The following is a 19,813-nucleotide window of genomic DNA, read 5'->3' as shown; positions in this document are numbered from 1 at the left end:
TGAGAAGTTTATCTCAAGCCATTCAACTTCGATGTGGACCAAGATATATTTTCTAAAAACTTCTCTAGGGAGAATCTCATTAATTTCGCCTAGCGTTAGGAATGCATCCACCAGTAGCTTGCTGGTAGTTCAACTACATTCATATTTGCATAGTGATTCAAGTAGATAAATTACCTTTTTGCCATTTGTGTGAAATTAACTACTGAAACTACTAAAAAATTTGGACCATAAAAGGAAAGGAATTATCTTTTATTTTTGTTTTACTATTGCTCCTCTACTATGATTTGACCCCATTTGACCATCACCTCCCCCCTTTTCTGTCATCCTGACCACTGTGAAGGCATGTCCAGGCAATGCATTCATCAGGCAGCCACCTGCATACACTTGACCTTTGTGAAGTGCTTGTGCGAAATTGATTATTGCTATTTATTGACACATGGTAAAAAAAATATTTAATTGATCTGGGTAACTGAGCAATCCTGCTTGGTGCAATATCCCCACCTGGACTCTAGCTTCTGGAAGGTAGGTGTCTGACTGATGGACATTGTATACAACATTTTAAATGTTTAGTATATGTATGACCTGTGAACTAGTAGGCCCTCAATTGAGTGACATTCTTTGCTGGCATATCACCTTTTTCTATTATACTTTTATGCCACATATACATTGTCTATTTGATCATTTTTTTACAAAGTAGTTTGAACTGCTTCTTCTAAGTAGCTTTAGTTAACCAGATCCCTCAGCTTTAGTTAACCAGATCCCTCTCAAGGGTAGCTTTGCTGTAGTTTAACTTCCACTGTAAAGTAATTGGTAGCTTGCTTATGTAGCTTCCTAATCAATTTATTTGCTATCAGTGTTGTTCATTAACTTCAATGGTAGATTGATTCAATACAGGGTCTGGGGACTGATTGAAGTCCCCATCGAGTATTGTACACCCATTCTTGAAGGTCCCAAGAAGCCTGCATCATCCTCATTAAGGGCATATTACATAGGTTGGTCCTCCTTCTGTTAATTATGGCTTCAATGCAGACAACCCTCATCGTTATGCAAAACAGGAGTACATTTCTTGTGCACCAGAATTGCTTTTCTTGCATCAAACAAGCTTTGAAAAACATGGAAGTTTCATGTTTTTCATACGAGTCTCATAAAAATGCCTGTCTGTCTGCCTGTCCAGTTTTTCAACTTAGCGGCATTCTGTGTCCCATTTATGTTCCACGAAAGTAGTATAATATTCCTGTTCCCTTGTATAATCACAGCCACCATGCCCCACTATAGTCGTGACACTTTGCGACCACCCGAATGTAAGGAAAGAAAAATACCCTGAAAAACACAGCAATAACATTTAAAAAATAACATCACACCCAAATATGAACAAACCCTTGAACCTAGGTTAAATGAAAAAAAAACAGAACCCTATTAACACCCACAATCACCCACAAGTTCAGTCCCGCCTTTTTCATGAGGCCTCCCCAGTCCATGAGGCGCTTCTCCTATGGTTACCCTTCAACTCCTAATTCCGATTCTTAGTATATGAGCCCTATTTTGCTGGATAAATTGTTTCATACATGTAGGGCAAAGCCCCACATCTGCATCGCAAACAAAATAGGCATAGAAAAAACCTGTTCAAACCAAAGCTATTCAGGTGAGTAAGAGCTAAAAAATAATGGTTGGCTAATAAATCAATAACACCGGCCTTTCCCCTTAATAACTTGAAATTAGCTTCAAATAAGACATAAGAAAAAAGAAAAAAACTTGACTTTGTCTTGGCTTCCATCTTTTGAACAGATGGCGCACTGATGCAAATAACTACAACCAAATGCTAGCTCCTAAATAGTGTTATAAATGTCATTACTGTTATTTGTATTTTTACTGTTATTTCTGTTATTGCTACCACAATTTTTGGATGCACGCCCAATTTCGTATTTTGTTTGTCCATAGGGGGCGCTGCAACTCACATTTTTCAATATCACAAGAACGGCTTAAGCTACTAGTTAACATTTACTATTATCTGCTAAAAATCCACTTGGCTTGCTCAATAAAAGGGTGACCTATGGCCAATCAAAATTCAGCAGCTAATACATGCTTGTACATGTGAATGGCCAATCTTAATGGAATTTTGTATAATTAAAAATAATTAACATTCTATAATTTACTCAATTTCAAACAAATCATCTATATGATGTCACTACAACAAGTTACACCATGTTTTCCTGTGTTCCTCTGACATGGTTTGGTCTACCTTCAAAATCCATTTTGACTTTAAATCCTTACAAAACATTTACAAAAGCATTCAATCTTTCACTACTAGGAGCAGTTTGAACATTGCGCTTGGAGTCTGATGATTGCTACTTGGAGGTATTTTTTTATTTATGATAATATATTCCCCCGTCCTGTGTGTGCACAGGTGGTCATATAGTGTGACTGCTTCACACCCTTTTACTGTTCAGCCAACACAATCACGAAGTTCCTTCATTTTCAGTAAATAACCTTGGTTTATTAAGTCAAAAGATTGGTAGGGTCAAAATGTGGGAAAGGTAAGTAACTGCACATTACTTTATGTGCTATTTATTGTGTCTTCACAGAACAATGAAACATGGCTTAACCATTACATATTTTTAAGTATCATTATTTTAAGTATTTTTCAGTTCTTATATGTCTTGCTGTATAAATCAAAAACGACATGGCAAAGTTAAAGGTTGTAAAAATGTTCCTATTTAAATAAATTAATAACTAAAAGAACCAACTCCCATAAAATATTCCAAAATGTTCCAGATGCAGTGAACAATACTTAAAAAAAAAAAATGGTGGTGATCAATACATTTCCACAAAGGCCCGATGTATCAAATATGATACCAGACACAACATAATTTAGGCTATATAAATATAACTAATTCATAAAATATACCTATTTCGTTTTGAGGGGGGGGGGGGGGGTGCTTTGTCAAAAGGTGCAATAAACACTCTGGCTAACACTGGGGGTGTCAGTCTTTACAGGGTTAAATTACACGAGATTTCATGTTTTTGTATGATTCTATTTGCTTGTTTCACTTAATTCTAGTTTATGCTCTCACTTTATGGGGCGGTAATTTTAACGCACTACTATGCGGCGTATGATTTCGTATTCTTCATTAGCCTACTACGTATGGCCCGCTCCCAAGGTGCTTTGCGTTTTTCTAGCCATCTTGTCGAGTGAGAGGAAGAGGAACGCCGTTAGCTTGTGAAATTCAGCAACAGCAGCCTGTAGATGGGACGGGCTGTGCTACGGGGAGGCTAAATTGACTTCCTTTCCGGTAGATATCGGCATCTTAAGTTGGCATTTTCTCGTCAAGAGACTAGGATGAACACGGACTTTTCCCCATGATGTCTTACATTCTAGTTCCCAGGTAGGAAAGTGCTTTTGAAGAGGATTGTGGTGACGAACGGGCCCGCCTCAGACCGTAGTATCGCTGGCAGCTCGTTAGCTGTATCTGCGACAGCGGCCTTCTGGCAACTCCGGAGCCGGGACACCAACGTTAGCGACTTTACGGAACAGGCCGACTCTTACAGACCGCTTGCACTGAGTCTGTGATATTGGTGAGGTTGGTATCAGGGTGGATAACGGGGACGCCGTTTTTCAACTTTCGAGCATTTCTTTTTAGTCAGTGAAATGCAACAGGAGTGGAGAGCCATGAAGATGACGTGCAATCGTCACTCTATCAGTTACCAACTGTGAACTTGTTACTGAGTTTGCTAGCTAAGCTAACCAGCTAGCTATTTGACATATCTCGACATTGTGTTACTGAGTTAAGACTCAAACCTCGACACACTTTCTTCTTACTAGCGGAGAGTGGAGCACACAGTAGTGTTCAAAATGTCGAAAATGCCGGCAAAGAAGAAAAGCTGTTTTCAGATTACAAGTGTGACACAGGCTCAGGTGGCGGCTAGCAGCATCACTGACGACACCGAGAGTCTGGACGACCCAGACGAATCAAGGACCGAAGACGTGTCATCGGAAATCTTTGACGTGTCCAGGGCCGACTACGACCCGGAGGTGTGTGATATTAGTTCATCAGAGGAAACTCTTAACAACGTCTCAGAGACAGAAGCGACCTCTGCCTTGAAGTGTCATATACTTCAGGATGTGCATATAGCGGCAGTGTCAGGTCCACCTAACGGTGGGGTTGCTTATCGAAACATTGGCGCTGTTCATACCAACGCGCATGTTGTAGGAGGGAACGCGGCGTCCACCCAGCAGTCAACAACAGCGGTTGCCAGTCAGTCATACACTACTCCACAGGTCCCCCCTGCTGCCTCTAGTTCAACAACAACTAGTTGCAGTTCACGTTTCAGGGTCATTAAACTTGATCATGGTACAGGAGAGCCTTTCAAACGGGGCAGATGGATGTGCACAGAGTTCTATGACAAAGATAATGAAAGTTATTCAGCCAGTAGGACTATGGATAGCAGTAAGCATGTGTTCACCCTAGATCACAGTGTCGACAGGGACACAGGTGGTTCAGTGGCAACCCATTCAGAACCTGTATCGGAGAGCGGCTATGTGTCTGCACCCCAGGGTGAGATGCAGGCACAGAGTTATGGGATCTCGCATCAGACTTTCGGAGGGGCTTCTCAAAGCCTCACTGCCCCTGGACATAATGGTCTTGCCACTTCCCCTGGCATGGCCCCTTCTACTCAGCCACAACAGTCTCCTTACTCCCCCCAGCAGCAGCAGCACCCCCCCAGCCATAACCTCCCATCAGTGATGCCTCCCACCCAGCTGGACTACAGACAGCAACAGCATCAGCCGACTGTGGCACCCCAGCCTCCAGGCACTTCCACCATGACACACACTCTTCCTGTGGCCTCGCTCCCTGTGGGAGCCCCCCTGAGCCAGGGTCCCTCCCCAGTCATGACTCCAGGTGGTGTCCCTGTCCATATGCTGGGGCTAGTGACCCATATGGGAGATGCGACAGGACCTGCAGGAGGGTCTCTTTCCAGTGGACAGCCAGCATCAGCTCAGCTTCAGCAATCAGCAGGTGGTGGAGGGGCTGCAGGGGTTTGCGGCCTGCTTCAGGGTGGACAGGCAGCCCCTACAGCAGTGATCCCTGGCATCCTATCTGGCAACCCCAGTGCCCCCCAGAACATGCCAAGTCAGGCCCTGGCTGGTGGGGTGTCGATCCAGAGCCAACAGAGTGATGAGACCCGCAGGAAGTCCGATGCCCTACCTCAGCCTTCCGGCATGCTGGGAAAAGACGCTGGCAAGTCAGTCATTCCAGAGAGCCTGATGCTAGGAGGACGAGCTGTCAACAGTTTGTTTGGAATCCCCATTCCCTTTGATGGGGATGAGGACAGGTAAGACGGATAATGAAACTGTGGGAATGATGTCTGATTATCTTTGTTGTGTTTCCCTGTGTGAGTGTGTGTGTGTCTTTTTGCTCACTCTGCTTTGGCACAGAGGGTGGGCTTGTGTTGATTTGTGAAACTGTGCACTTCTGCTCTGTCAACAGTGATGTAAGTAGAAGTGGGAGGATGAGGTATCACTTAAGGAGAGGAGGAAATAAGGCCCGAAATTATAAGGTTACCAGGCCACACCTCCACATCTGAATTGATTTTACAGTGAGAGCCTTCCCCAGTCAGAGCTTCTGTGAGGTTGTTTGTCACTGACAGCGAACCTGGAAAGCCACTCTAGATTTAGTCATTAAGTAAACTTTACAGGATGGGTGGTGGCCCCAGGCCTGCCAAGCAATGTCAGGCTCACAGTCATGAGACAGGCTTACATGATTATGATGATTAGTCACCCCAGTTTCACAATGCTGGATTTCAGTGTGTGTGCCCCTCTCATGCCTGTCGGATCAAAGCATTTTGTATGAACTTGACAGTGAGAGGCAGCTTTTATCTTGACGTGTTTTGCCGTATTAACATGTAGCAAGGAACGTATGTGTGTGATAGTGGTGTGGAATGCTTGTTTTGGGTAGAGTAGGCATGCTAGAACTGAATAAGAAGTCTGGCCATTTGGATTACTGTTTTTGTTTATGCATCTTTCACAGTCCATTCCTTGAGTCTCAACTACATTCATGCATGCTGTCAGAGTGTTTTTCTTGGTCAGTGTGTGGGATTGGAATGGAGAAGGCCTCGGGGAGACGGTCTGGGTAGAGGATGTTGAGCGCATGTATGTGTGTACGTGTTGGGGTGTGGGGGGGTTATGTGAGGTCTGACTTAATTGTTCTCCTGCAACTTCAGAACCCTCCAATCATTGTTTATTCAGGCATATTCCTCTTGTACCAGAGGTTGTTGACTTGATGGAAATGGGTTGTTTCAGGGTTGTGTACATCTGTGCTATGTGTGTGTTTGTGTGTGTGTGTGTTTGTGTGTAATGTAGACCCCTGTGGAACAGTTCGTGCCCGTGTCCTAATCAGTCACACATGTGGTTGAGTGACGTGATCTCAGTGGCCGCCCCCACAGAACAGCGTGTCACCAGCCTGGCTGCCTAGTCACACCCTACGATCTGTCCCTGTGCTGACTAACAGATGACTGTGTTGAAATATGGGACTTGCCCAAAACAGATTGATAGTTTCCAAAATCGTGTGTGTGTGTTTAAAGTCTGTGTTATGTCCATAGAGCTCCACTAAAGAGGCTCACACTCGGTTTGATGTCTTATGAATGGACACACTCTTTTCCTCACACACACAACTTCCATAGTGTCAGAAGGCAGTTGTCCTCATTTAATGTTTGTAAAGGAGGAGTATTTGGTGGCTTGTTTTTGGTCTTCTGTGGTCCCTAGCGCCAGGTCAGTAACATGGAAAGCCTCCATGCCCCCTTCTACCCTTTCAACACTCTACCCCCTCCTCTGCTGCAACCAGAGATGGGAGACTCACGATGCTCACTATTATGAAAGACAGATTGCACCAAACACGGCTTCCAAATGTTTGCCAAGCTTGTTATTTGGTTTTGGCATGAATTAGTCTAGGCAGCATGACAAGTAAGAACAAAAGATGGGTGTCAAGGGGGTTGGGGTTGGGGGGGTGTTTGAGTAATTAGGAGAACACAGAACGGGAAAGGGAGAGGAAGAAAGGGGAGAGAAAGTGGTAGAGGGACAAAGTGGGCAGAAAATGCGAGTAGTAGAGGATGATGGAATTAAGAGAGGGCTCAGTTCTTCAGCATGGAGTGGTTAGCACCGGGGCTCAGTCGAGTCTCCTCTGATAAACAAACCAGACTCTGCCAGCCCTCTGGGTTATTCTGCCTCGGAGAGAAGAATGGCTGCCTTTGACTGAAACGGCCTCTCGGATGGATTCTCTTTCTCTTTTATTCAATTTAAAATCTGGGAACATTATTTGCTTTTCTCTGTTTGCACATGTTATTTGTTGAGTTTGACCCACCTTCTTAATTTGAGAGTGATATATGTGTGTGCGCATGTATGTGTATGTTTGGGGTGGGGGGGGGGCGGCAGTTAGCTATCTGACTAAGCCTGTGGTTGTTATAGGATCAAGGCAGTTTGCCATTATCATGCCCTGACATATAGCCACTAAATGGTTGACTTAACTGGCCCCTCATTTTATCTGAAGAGGTCAGTGTTTAGAGTGAAAACAACCATCTCCAGGGCTTTGCTTTCACTCATTGGCACACGGTGGAGAAACACACAACCTTCTGTGTGGTCGTGGGGATGATGTTTCTGATAGCTCATGGTCTCTGATCAATCTGTATAGTGGATAACTATAATAATTATAAGAACAAGAAATGAGAAGACCAGGGTGGAGGGGGGCATGGTCAGTGTAAACGATCTCTAACTTTCTAACTGAATCTAAGAGGGGCACATTCCCTGATGATTTTGGGTCCTTCAGTGAGCATTAGTGGTTCGTCTTCTCTTGCTGATCAAATCAGTTGTCATTGTGAAGTTGTCCCCCATGGTGGTAAGCTTGCTTCTCTCATCTCCTGCCGAGTGCTGCAACAATGTGTCTTTCCCTTCCTTTGGTGGCGTTTGGTAGGCGGACAGTTATGAGGAAGAGGAATGTGTACATTCTGTTCCCGGAAGAACATTCGAGGAATTACCTGTACATTGTCTGTCAGGTAGGCTTAAGGTGAGGGTGTTGAAGGAGCCCTTGATGTTAGTGTGGGGAGATGTTATCCAGTCAGCTGGAGTCCTGGCGAGTGATGTCAGCTTCTGAACTTGGTGTATAATGACTGAACCACTGTTCTCTCTTTTTGTTTTTGTTTCCCCCCCAAATGTAAGAGCATTATTTCAACAAAAAATATTTTGTTTCAGAACTGTATGGGACAAAAGTGAGCGTGCATAAAAACAACCACTCACAGGTCACTGCCCAAACTGAAGAGGTCTTGATTAGTCTGCATGCAGGTCCACCTACTAATGTTGTTCTTTGTCGTATGCAATATTTGTTCATTTGTTTTTAAGAGTGACAGTATTGCATGTGGTTTTGGTAATTTAGGTAAAGTGTGGATGTGTTCTGATTCAACAACCCGTGGATAGCTACACCCATCACCTTTCATACATTTTGACCAGTTTATTATTTTTGACAAAATGGTCCTATTGGCAGCACTAAAGCTTAATTGCATTTGTACTTGTTTTTCTTTTGTGGCTTTTTAAAGGTCTGTCAGAGTGTAGAAAGTGTAGAATGCTGCTTCTGTTTTATTTATTTTTCCCTCTCCCCCCCCCCCCCCCAGGTTGGTAGTAGGAGGTAAGTGTTTGTTTTCCTGACCACAGGGTCAGTGGTTAGGGAAACTAGCCGTTTATGTGGATGAGTGATAATACGGAGTTGTACTGAAAACTGCTTGTAAAATGCCATTCTGCTGTGGCAGTACAATGGAAAGGCATGATGGGCATGCTTGTTTAAAAGTAGGCCTACAGGTTGGGGGGGGTGGGATTCTGTGTGAAGGGGAGTAAGGGTTTGTTCCTTTCCTGCTACACAGGATAGGCAATGTAAGAAATCTACACTCTTAACACTATCGCTCACTCGCACAGCTTACAGCCCCCTTTTGGCTCTGGCAGCACACTCAGCCAGAGAGAGAGTGCAGTTGCCAGGGCGCTTTGGGAACGAGACAAGGGAGTAACTCATTTTCCAGAGATAGCTGACCTCCCCAGACCTCCAAAGCTGCATTCCAGGGGCTCTCTGAATGACTGATTGTCAGTGATCTTCTGGTCCAATGGCAGGCACTCGTACCCAACACTCCATTCACAAAGACCCCAGCCCTCTGTCTGCTGGTCCACTCCATATCGCCAGGGGGGTTAATCTCTAGGCCTCAATTAGTGCCCCCCCACACACCCGTCTGCCCCTCCACCTTCCTTATGTGATATTAGGAAATGTCTGTCTCCATTACCACTGGCCTTGCTTTCGTCTGTGATGTTACTACAAAGCTGTCCAATGAAACATTGATTTCCTTAATTTTTGAGATATTAGATGTGTCCTTGAACACTTAAGTACAGGCAAAGGCATAATTGTGGCCTTTCCTGTAAAATCAGGGCATTTGGAGAAATTTCCGCTCTTGAGTATCTGACATTTAAAAGGGTTTGCAACTAGCCTAGCAAACAAACACGCAACCCAACAAAGCCTCTTTGAGCTCCTCATGTAACCTGGTTTACATGAAGCCACACAGTATTGAGTCAGTGCAAAAGTATGTCACAAGCATTTCTTCGAAGAATATAGCTGCCCTGGTGCTTATCTAAGAGGTTAAGAGTCTGTTCCCCTCCTCCTTTAACAAAGTCTTGGGTGGGGTACTGTATGCAAAGCCTGTTTTGCCCCATTTTTTAGTTCTCTTGTCTAAGATAACCTTCCTTGTTATCGTGTTTTTGTTGCCCCTCTGACAAGGGCAGAGGGGAGAGATGTAGGCTTGTGGTGACAGCCGCCAGGGTAAGAGTTGAATAAAACAAGCAAACTATACCCATTATGATCAACAGATAGCCTATCCAATCTGGTCTGATTTATTACAGTTCCAATATAATCAGCTCTGAACAGTTAAGGTTGTACTGTATATACTTATGAATTAATGTGTTCAACATTAATGTATGAAATCAAAGTAACTCAACCATATAGCGGATGCATCCAGCGTTTCTGTGTCCAAACACCATGATGAAATTTAACTTCTAACCTTGATAAATTACATGATGTACACGTTTCTGATTCCTCTATGACTGAACTCAGAAGAACTTAGCAAGTAACATGTAGAGGCCCCCTCTCTGAAGTGAAATGACTAACAGTTGGCAATGAGGATGTGTGAAAAGCACGGTTGGCTGTTTATTCTGACTCACCGAGGACTTACCAGCCTCGCCGAGTTTCTGCCGCTCTCTCGCTTTCTAAAGCCTTTTCTTTTGGAATACTGTGGCACAACCGTTTCGCATGAAAAGCTGTTTTGCCGAGCACAGCGACAAAGATTTCATCTGTATTGGGGGGTCAGTTCAAGTATGATGACTGACTATTGTTTCAGCCGAATACCCTGGCTTTTGAAATGGAAATTGTTTGTTTTTACTCTCACTGATGCAATGTGTAGTTTCAGACTCTTCTATGACTAATATAGTTTCCTCACTGAAGGATGACGTTCAAATCTTTACCCAAATAAGGCAGAGAATATGATCTTACAGGTACATGAGAGAAGACATTTCACCTACATCTTCAATATGTCCCATTTCCGCCCGCTGTGCATTTCACCTTTGCTCTCTGCAAATGAAAGTGCTCCACATGCTTCACCATATTTATCACTGAAGGGAAGTCACTAGGCCCTTGAGTCTCTATATTTCCGCCTGTCAGCAGATTGCACTTTCTGTTCCCCCTCGTGCTGTGCCAGGAAAAGGAAGTGAGTCATAAAGTTTTGAGATTGGGCAAGACACAGAGTTTAATTCACTGATTTCTAATGTGACAGGCAGATGCTATCTTTATGGGAAGTCTGTTGTGTCGTTATGTTGAATGGGTCTCTCCTATGATGACTAAAGACAAGGGAATTGTAGACTGCACTTACAAGGCAGTGTTAAACTATATGGAGTGACAAACTCGTCTACTCAAACTTTTTCACTGAGGCTTGAAATGTACTCAGCAGTTCAACTGGTCCATCTCCATTGACTGTTAGCTCTACTTGGTGGCTTAAAATGTAGAATAGCATTTGTCAAATTCAGTGTCCGATGAGGTCCATGTCAAACAAACCATTCTGAAACAATGGTGGTTAAATGTAATTTATATGATTTGCATGTGTTGACTCATCACTCTCCTCCCAGCTACTTGCCGATGGGAAAACCGTAAAAAAAAGTATCATCAAAAGTATTTACTACAGGCTGAAATAAATCATGACTTTGAAGTATGACTTGTTTACCTTTTATCAGTCAGGTTTTTCATTTCTGTGGCAGTTTATGCCTGGAACTGTGAGCCCTAAGGGACCAATGGTGGCTGGCACCAACAGATGATGATGATGTTTCCCATAACATATGTGGAACAGAGTCAATTCTTGGTTGGTCTTATGTAACATTAAGTAATCTCTTGTCGGCCAATGATTGGTCCAATGACAGCTGCATTGCTTGATGCCTTGATCCTGCGGTCTGATCACTAACAGAATAGGGGACTGAAGTCATTGTCTGTCCATCGCAGGCTTTCAGCTAGAGGTACCCCAAATGGGTTTGGGTGTGGGGGTTTGGAAAGGAAATTCCCTTTTTTGAGCATTTGAGAACCCGCTTTTAGGATTAGCCTATGCGCAAGGATAACAGGGAAGTTTTAACACAAGTCCATAAACCTAATCTGAACCTCAGACGGCTTTGAATTGTTCCATGGTATCAAAATGGTTAACCCACCCAATACACCCTCTTGAAAGAATTTTCCAAACAGTTCCGGTGGTATAGAAATCCATTTTGAATACCATGCTCCCCACTCAGTTTGTCATGTGCAAAAGTATTTGGTGAGCTCAAATGGACATGGCTTGTGATTGACCCCAAATATTTGGCACCTCTGGTTGAATGGCAAAGCTTGAAGTAGCATGACCCGGTACTCATGAGTCATCACTGAGATATATTTTTCTTTACACTTGCATGCAAAGTTTCACTCTGTTCCTTTGTGCGTTGATCAAGTTGTGTTGTGTTTTTAAAAGGTCTTGATATTTTGTGTTGTATAGCAAACCTTTGAAAAGGAACAGGGATGGTTTGGTACCTAGTGTGACCCTTGCTTCTCAACTTCATTTCGCAGGTTATGTCGATTATGAGCTCCCATTTGAATAGCAAGACGGCTGTTTCACAGCTTGTTTTCCCAGTGTAGTGGTTGAACTTGAGAATTGGTCTGTAAATGAAGAGGAACAAGGTTAGGTTCGACTTCTGAGTAACTAAGTGTTGCCATGGCAGGTTTCATCTTGAGTGACTTCTTTGAGCATTGTCCTGAGTATTGTGAGTATCTCTGAATCCGTGTTTGGCCTTTACAGTAACCACATGCTGGTTAGTCACGGTTCATTTAGCACCAGGTGTTTGTGCCCATCCAACCGCTGTGATATCATATGACTGAGGAGGAAGAGGATGATTCTGTTTGTGATGATGGCCTAATGCCCCATCTTCGGATGAGTAAGGTTGCAACATTGACACTCATGATCTTAAGCACTCCACTTCCACAGGACTGGTTAGTTGTGCACCTGGGAGGGAGACTTAACCCAGACCATAATCACACTGTCCTGCACCCATAATACTTATTAAAGTGTCCCCTATTAAGCCTGTGTCCTTTAGTCCATAAAGTTTTTGGCCCTTGGCATGTCTTATCCAGAGACTAAATGCCAACCCTCGAGCCTGAAGGATGACCATAACATTGGGCTGCAAAATTACTGCTGGTTTTCCATCATTATGAGCTGTAGCATGTCCCTTTGGGCTAACTAGCCCTAGTGTCCTGCACCATCCTTCTGTAATGGTGCCTTGATCTTTGTCCTTAACCATGCCTTAAAAAGGTGAAAAAGTTTAAACTTGAGCTGTGGTTCCTTGAAGACCGCATCGCATGCAGCCTGCTTACTCCCCATAAATCCCTTAAATAGCTAATTCTGTTTTTGTACGCCCTCCCTAAGCCTCACTGCTGTAGGTTGTCTTCTCACTTTCACAGCACTTTGCAACACTGTACTTGTCAATTGAGGGCATTTCCTTTTTTTTTTCCTCTTAAGTAGTTGATACTTTCATTTCATCCTGCTTAGTGATTTCATGGGCACCCTACATACACTCCTGCCATGAAAACAAGCTAAAAGGCTAACAGGAGGGCATGTTATGTAATGTAGTTGGGCAAATGAAAGGGCAGCCAAAAGTCTCTTTTTGTGCAGGGGATTTAATCTTAGAACAGTTCGGCTCCAGTTCTTTCACTTCCCTCTGCCCCTGCTTTCTAAAGAGTCCTTGTGGAATGGGGCTTCTATATTTACAAAACCTGTTCCTCTCTAATCCCCTGTCACGTCCCTGTCCCCAGGCCAACTCTAAATATCTTACTTACTGTCCCCCAAGCCCACTTCTGTGTTTTCCTTTTTTTTTTCTTTTTTTCTTACCCCTTGCTCGTCATCCATATTCACCTCTCTGTCGTTCCTTTTCTCTTAGCCCTCTTAGTGTACAATGTCTTCCTCTCACACTGTCTGTTCATCTTCTCTTCGCTATACTTCATCTTAACCCCTTGTAACTCATTTTAAGACGTTTAGCCTAGGTTGTCAGTCTTTGCAGTTCAGCCTGTTCATGCCTCATCATCCCACGACTCAATCTTAAGAAAATGTCACTTTTATTGTCATGCACTTTAGTTTCATGATGGGGTGAATCAGAATTCTTCTCTCTACTCTTCCATCATTCTCTCTTCTGAAGGATCCATCTTTCTCTATTATCCCTTCCCCTCTTTGCCCCTCTCTGTTCTTCTCTATCCTTACTCACCCTTAAGGCACACGTGCTGTTAGAATCTCACGTGAACAGGAGTCATTGCCTATGTTAATGCCCCAACAGTCTTTGCACTTCTGAAGCAAGGAATGATTCTCAGGTCGGGCCTTACCTGGGTACAGTCTGGAGTCAATTAACGTGACCAACAAATCAGCACTTGCAAGGAATTTGCCTGTGTTTTGTTTTGCTCCACAGATCACAGGTATTTGGGTCATCGCTCGGTCATAAATTACTGTCTGCCTTGTAGGCATCGCACACCTCCGCATGTAAAAATTCAAAGCACGTGTTTTCAGTGGGGTCATGGATGACTAATGACTAGCAAGACAACATTTGTAGACAGTCACGCAGTGGTGAAATATGTTGGGGGACACTAATCTGTTGAGCTTCAAAGTTATTGTATTGTAAACTTGTACTGTATGAAATTGGAAAACCTTTTCCTCTGTCTATTGTATGTGTGTTAAGGCATTTTATTGCTAAATCGGCATTACATTTCATCCTGGGCTTTCGCTTCTTAATATATCATTGTTTAATAAAGGGATTCCTTGTATGTGCATATGTCCCTCAATCTATGTTAGTCTCATATTCTGTTGATGACAACCAGATAATGGATATCCGTCCTGCTCCTCATTTATCTTGCTAACACCTTGGTCAAGAAAATATGTAGAGAATTAGTTTGGGGTAGGTTAAACTCAACATTCACGTTGGCCTACTTCTCAGTTACTCCTCATTTTCTCATATTCTGAGCAGACCAGATGACTGAGCAGACCAGATGATGAATATCCGTTCTACTCGTTTATCTTGCTAACACCTTGGTCAAGAAAATATGTAGAGAATTTCGTTTTTGGTAGGTTAAACTCAACATTCACGTTGGCCCACTTCACAGTTACTCCTCAAAGAAAGGCGCTGAGCTGACTATCGGTCTTGGACTGAATGGATGGCCCAGTCTTTCTCTGCATGCCCCCTGTGTTCCTCTTGCCTCTTCCCCTCTAGGCTAGCCCACCATGCCCTTGTCTGATCACTCTCCTGCTTTTTCAAAAGGCAGCAATGACCTGAATACTAGTTTTTCTTGACCTGCTCACTGCATCAGCCTGTATCCCTTTCTCACCGTCATATTCACTCTAATGTACATTCTTCCTGCAATGTATTATTCCTTTCCCCCTTGATCCTTGAACAGTATGTGATAATAGGTGGAACCTTTTAACTTTCATAATTTCATAGTTCTCAATCACTCCACACATGAAAGGACAGACCTGACCTAGTCCCCTCCAACTCCTCACCTGTGCTTCAACCACCCATACCCACCTGTGGGTCAGCCATACTCTGCCAGCATCAGGGCCCTCTGCTGGAGGAAGATGATGCCAGATGGTCCCTCTGGGCCCGTCTCTTAGCCATTTCATATGGGGTTTTGTTAGCCTACCTGTTACAGAAGCGTACACTGTTCTCTGATTCAGACACTACTGCTTGAGGAGGTATTGAGCGAAGCTGTTGCTCTGCTAACCAATAAGCTGTCTGTTTGTCAACCATTTCAAGAGAAGCTGCACTGTTGATGGTTTCATTTATAGAGGCCTGAAGTGTCTCAACTTTGAAGAACATGTTCTCTGTAGCTGAAACATAGGCACTTGGCCCTCCGCTAACTGTTTTAGGAATAGTTTCTCTATTGACCCTTTTAGGAGCTGGCCTTCTCTTAAACATTTTCTCTAATGTCCCTCTATGTGAACGAGAACTGCATCTAGTCTGAAGTTCTTTATAATGAGATGTCAGTTTTCTGAATTTCTTAAATTATTTGGTCCCCAGAAATGCTACATGTTTTGTCACTTGAAGTGTTTGTAGTAAATGTGGCATGGAAGCAGTTGCAGACCATTTTTGAACATGTGACTTTAGTACACCTGCAGCAAAAATGCACATGCACTAAAATGATACAACGTGCTGTGAAACTAAACAAAATCGTAAAATTGAGGTAGTAGTAGCCTGTGGCACTGTCATAACTGTCACTTAACTTTTTTTCATTAAACCTGAAACATTTTGGCAAATTTGACTTGGGCACTACCCACATAATCAGCTGGGCTGCTCATCCAACAAATGCATGATCCTTACAAGTTGGACATCATTGTAAAGGTCAATAAACAGGCGTTCCAACGATATAAAATACAATGCCAATTAGAATTGTAAAAACAGAGAAATAATCAACCAAACACACATTTCCAAACTTTTTTTGACAAGTTTATATAGGCCCTTTAAGATGACAGGATAGTTACAGCCTTGCCAATTTTACAACATAATCCACTTTTTATTATGAATACTTCAACCCAAAATGAGATTATTAATTCATTATTATTAATTATGATACTCATAAAGGTTGCAGGTATTTAGAAAATCCTAGATCTGACTAACCTTTTTGGTGAATAAAAGAGTCTTCTGCTAAAATATGTTTTACCCCAGACCTGGCTTATAATGCCTTGGTGCACACTTTCTGCATGTGTCCTATCCAGTCTATGTTTTTTTTTTTCCTTCTTTGTAATTTTGTTTTTCTTCTGACATTTTTCTCCTGACTTCCTTTCTGTTTTGGTAATTCTTTCCTCATGTCTGATTCCCCACTGTCAAACAGGAATCCATCTACGGCTTTCTTCCAAGCCTTCCCAACTAACAAGTTGCGGGAGGCTAAGCCTTTGGGTGATAGGTATGGCTCTGTCTGTGTTTTGCCTTTTTGAATATTGATGTTAAGTCCCATGGGAATGGGTCTGTGTGAAGCATGCCATCATGGTTCTCTCTCACATAGGCAGTAGCAGGGTTTTCTCAAGGTTGTTGACACTTTGGATGCGGTAATCTGCTGATCATAAGACACAGGCGCTCAGGTTTCCTGCTGCCAGCCTGGACCAGTATAAGTTCTGTGGGCTGATGCCAAAGTTGAGGTCCGTAAATAGCAAATCCGACATATGAAATTGTGGAAGAAACCTGAGAAACCTTGCATCGTTTTTGTAAGCTCTGTGAAGACCCAAGTCGGGACCCAGTTTTATGAGCTGCGAGGTGGTTCACCTTAACTGGCCCCTCCATCCCCATCTCCTGAGTCCTGTTTCACTAAAGACTTCAGTTGGGTACAGAGTAACAAAAATGAAGGTTAAATATGGAAAGACATCTGCCATTTTCTTTTAATTTGGTTGAGGAGACTCGAACCACTGGTCTACTAAAGGATTCTGATTCCTAACAAAGTTAACAACACTGATTGAAATGTCCATGTACCGTACAGCCCATCTTTTCATCTGCCCTATAATTACAACACAAGTTGTTATTTTTAATTACCATTCTGTGTCATCTTTGATGGTGTGATGTGACTCACATTGTGGTGCATACAGTGGCTTGACTAATGGAATGGGTGCATGTACAGAAGTGTGTTTTTGTTGGCTCTGATGTGGTGTGATTGTTTGGGAAGTTATGATTTACTGCCTCTTTATGAATCTGTGGGATGAGATGAAAGCCTTTCCGAATGGCTTACTTGTTTGATCTTGTTAGTATTGGATGAGTAGCTTGCCATACACACATTTATGAATTGTGTGTGTGATATTTTACTAAAGCTTTCCGTTTTATTTTGGAGAGCTACTATGACTTCCGTCTTGGGTTTTGGTGGTTTAATTTATTTTAATACTACATAAATACTGAACTATCAGTTATCAGAGAACAATTTTGACAGAAAACAACAAACAAAAACAACTATTTTCAATAAAAGGAACAGGTATTTCAACCTCTTACTGGGGGTAGGCTATTCATATCGAGTTGTCTTTTATTTTAAAACAAACTTCCTTGAAAGTTATAAGCACCGTATAATCCATTATGCCAGTAATGCTTTTGGTTTACAAATATATTACAAGTATATAAATATATGTTACAAGTATATTACAAAATGGTACGTGTCTGGTTGTTGACATTTGGCTAAAAACAAAATGTTATAGAAACATAGATATGAGTCAGTTATAGTCTTTGGTAAGAATCAATGTCAACACAGTCAACACAGTCAATGTGGCAGATGGAAGTTTAAGAGCTCTGAACTTGCACATTAAAATGGTAGACCTCAGCTACTTCAGGATTGTGCAAACATCCAACCCTCAAAGGTAAACAAAATACTTTAACTGCCTGTCTTTCAAGCTCTCTGTGTAATAAAATGGCTACTGAGTCCGTGATGCATGTAACACCATAGACTTGCACATGAGCACGAGTATGTATAGTGCACTATTGCAATTGTAAATGCAAGCCCAACATGCCAAAAAATGAAATCATGGATGTGTGAAAATTCAGATCCAGACATCCAGAGTGGTAGACCTTCTCTGTTAAATCCTAAATACTTTTTAAACAGAGTCCTGATGTCACCCCCATACCCTGCCCCTTCACCTTTCTAATCCAAGACACTTTTCAATGACCGTGGTTACATGGATTCGAATAACTGCCTTAGTCGGACTGAAATCACATTATCCGTTTCATGTAAGCACCTTAGTCGGATCGTAGTCGGACCGCACATAGTCGGACTAACACCCCTGGATAACTCGATCCGATCCAGTTGATAGTTCGACTATTGCGGCATGTAACGGTGAATTGGATAAGGAACTGGACTTTGCGTCTTTGCGCATGCTTGAGATCCCGCCGCCATCCTCCCTCCCTCCCTGCCAGGTCGTGACCCGGAAGACGAAAGAGACGATACGTTGTCTCAACTGTTCATACTAATGACACGTTTATTTATGAATATCCTGCAGACTGTCTCACAAGCTTATTCTTGTTGACTATGAACAAACATAACAGAAGAGGTCCGAAGATATGAGTTCCTTTACAACCCCTCCTTAAAAACGTATAAGGACGTTCAAATTACGATACTTATGTGGTGCCAGTGTTGACAAAAACGTTGACTGCGACTGTTTGGAAAGAGCGCGCTAATTCACCGAACAAATACTTTCATATTAATTTCCCACCACTTGTTAGTCATGTCATCCATTCATATCGATGTGAATCAATCAATACTAATACATCTTTAACTGTGATGTGTTTTTGTTTCATTTCACAACGTATTTACTGTATAATCAACGATAGCAGGTGCCCGCTTGTAAACAGTCCACATTTGATTTGCTTAAAACACACAGCAGTACTGTCAAATCAGAAAATATGATGAAGTGTGGTCCGCGACGGCCACAAGTAAATTATTGCGACATTTCTAACATACAACTCAGAACGAAGAGAACACAGCCAGTAGTAGCCTAATCTAATAAAGAGTTGTCTAATCTATTAACAAGGTCATGGATTGGTGGCTTAAGACAGGAACTATGAAAAGAAAATTAAATGAGAAAGCCTCTAACATAGACAAGGAGAAAGTGGTTCAGCCTCATAGGGCATTATCTCGCCGCGGAGTTGCATTCAAAACACTGTGTTTTTCTCCCGCTGAGACAGCAAGATGATAACTAGGCTATATTCTGTGTTGTGTGACGTTGGATAATGACAGCTTTTAATTATGAAAAGTTGACTACTAGGATGGCTGTATTAATGCCAGTGGGCTAGCCTACTGTTGGTAGTGAAATACTGCGGTCAGTATGCGCATCGTTGTGTTTTGTGATGTCTGTCTGAGTGTGTGATGGGAGTATGAGGCTGTGAGCGAACTATAGTTTGTAACATAACCAAGTCACGCATGGAGCAGGGTTCCAGATGCTTTGCCTTGCGCATTGTCATATCTATAACTAGCCTACTGGTACGTACAAAAGGAGAGCCCGCGAAAATCATGTGTGCGCTAACAATTGTCTGGCGCCAGGTCTTGGGTAGGAGGCATGTTGTTCCGGGAATATTTAGTTAAATGGTCCGCGAATTTTTTTTTATTGGCTAAGTGGTCCTTGGTCTGAAAAAGTTTGAGAAACACTGCTTTTTAGACAATAACGATCATACACTCCCATTGCACTCAAACAACCACACTCAAACGAGGAGATATTGTATCAATTAGCCTATTAAGTA

General features: G+C 42.6%; 1 protein-coding gene across 2 annotated transcripts in view; it reads left to right on the top strand.

Moving 5' to 3' along the window:
* The first annotated feature begins 3,146 nt into the window (after window positions 1-3,146).
* The window catches only part of LOC105898310 (TSC22 domain family 2), a 30,906-nt gene continuing 14,239 nt past the window's right edge, over window positions 3,147-19,813 (top strand). Inside the window, exons 1-2 of one of the 2 annotated variants that reach the window (XM_031575564.2) lie at window positions 3,147-5,331; window positions 16,443-18,308. In XM_031575564.2, the coding sequence (XP_031431424.1) occupies window positions 3,851-5,331; window positions 16,443-16,545 (1,584 nt within the window). In that variant the 5' untranslated portion in view covers window positions 3,147-3,850 and the 3' untranslated portion in view covers window positions 16,546-18,308. Of the gene's footprint in view, window positions 5,332-16,442; window positions 18,309-19,813 lie in introns of those variants that run through there. The other variant, XM_012825331.3, reaches the window with a different exon arrangement.

Source organism: Clupea harengus, chromosome 10 (genome assembly GCF_900700415.2).
Source record: "Clupea harengus chromosome 10, Ch_v2.0.2, whole genome shotgun sequence".
In the NCBI taxonomy this organism is placed as follows: Eukaryota; Metazoa; Chordata; class Actinopteri; order Clupeiformes; family Clupeidae; genus Clupea; species Clupea harengus.
Note: the sequence above shows the minus strand (reverse complement) of the source record. Positions and strands in the feature narration are given on the sequence as shown.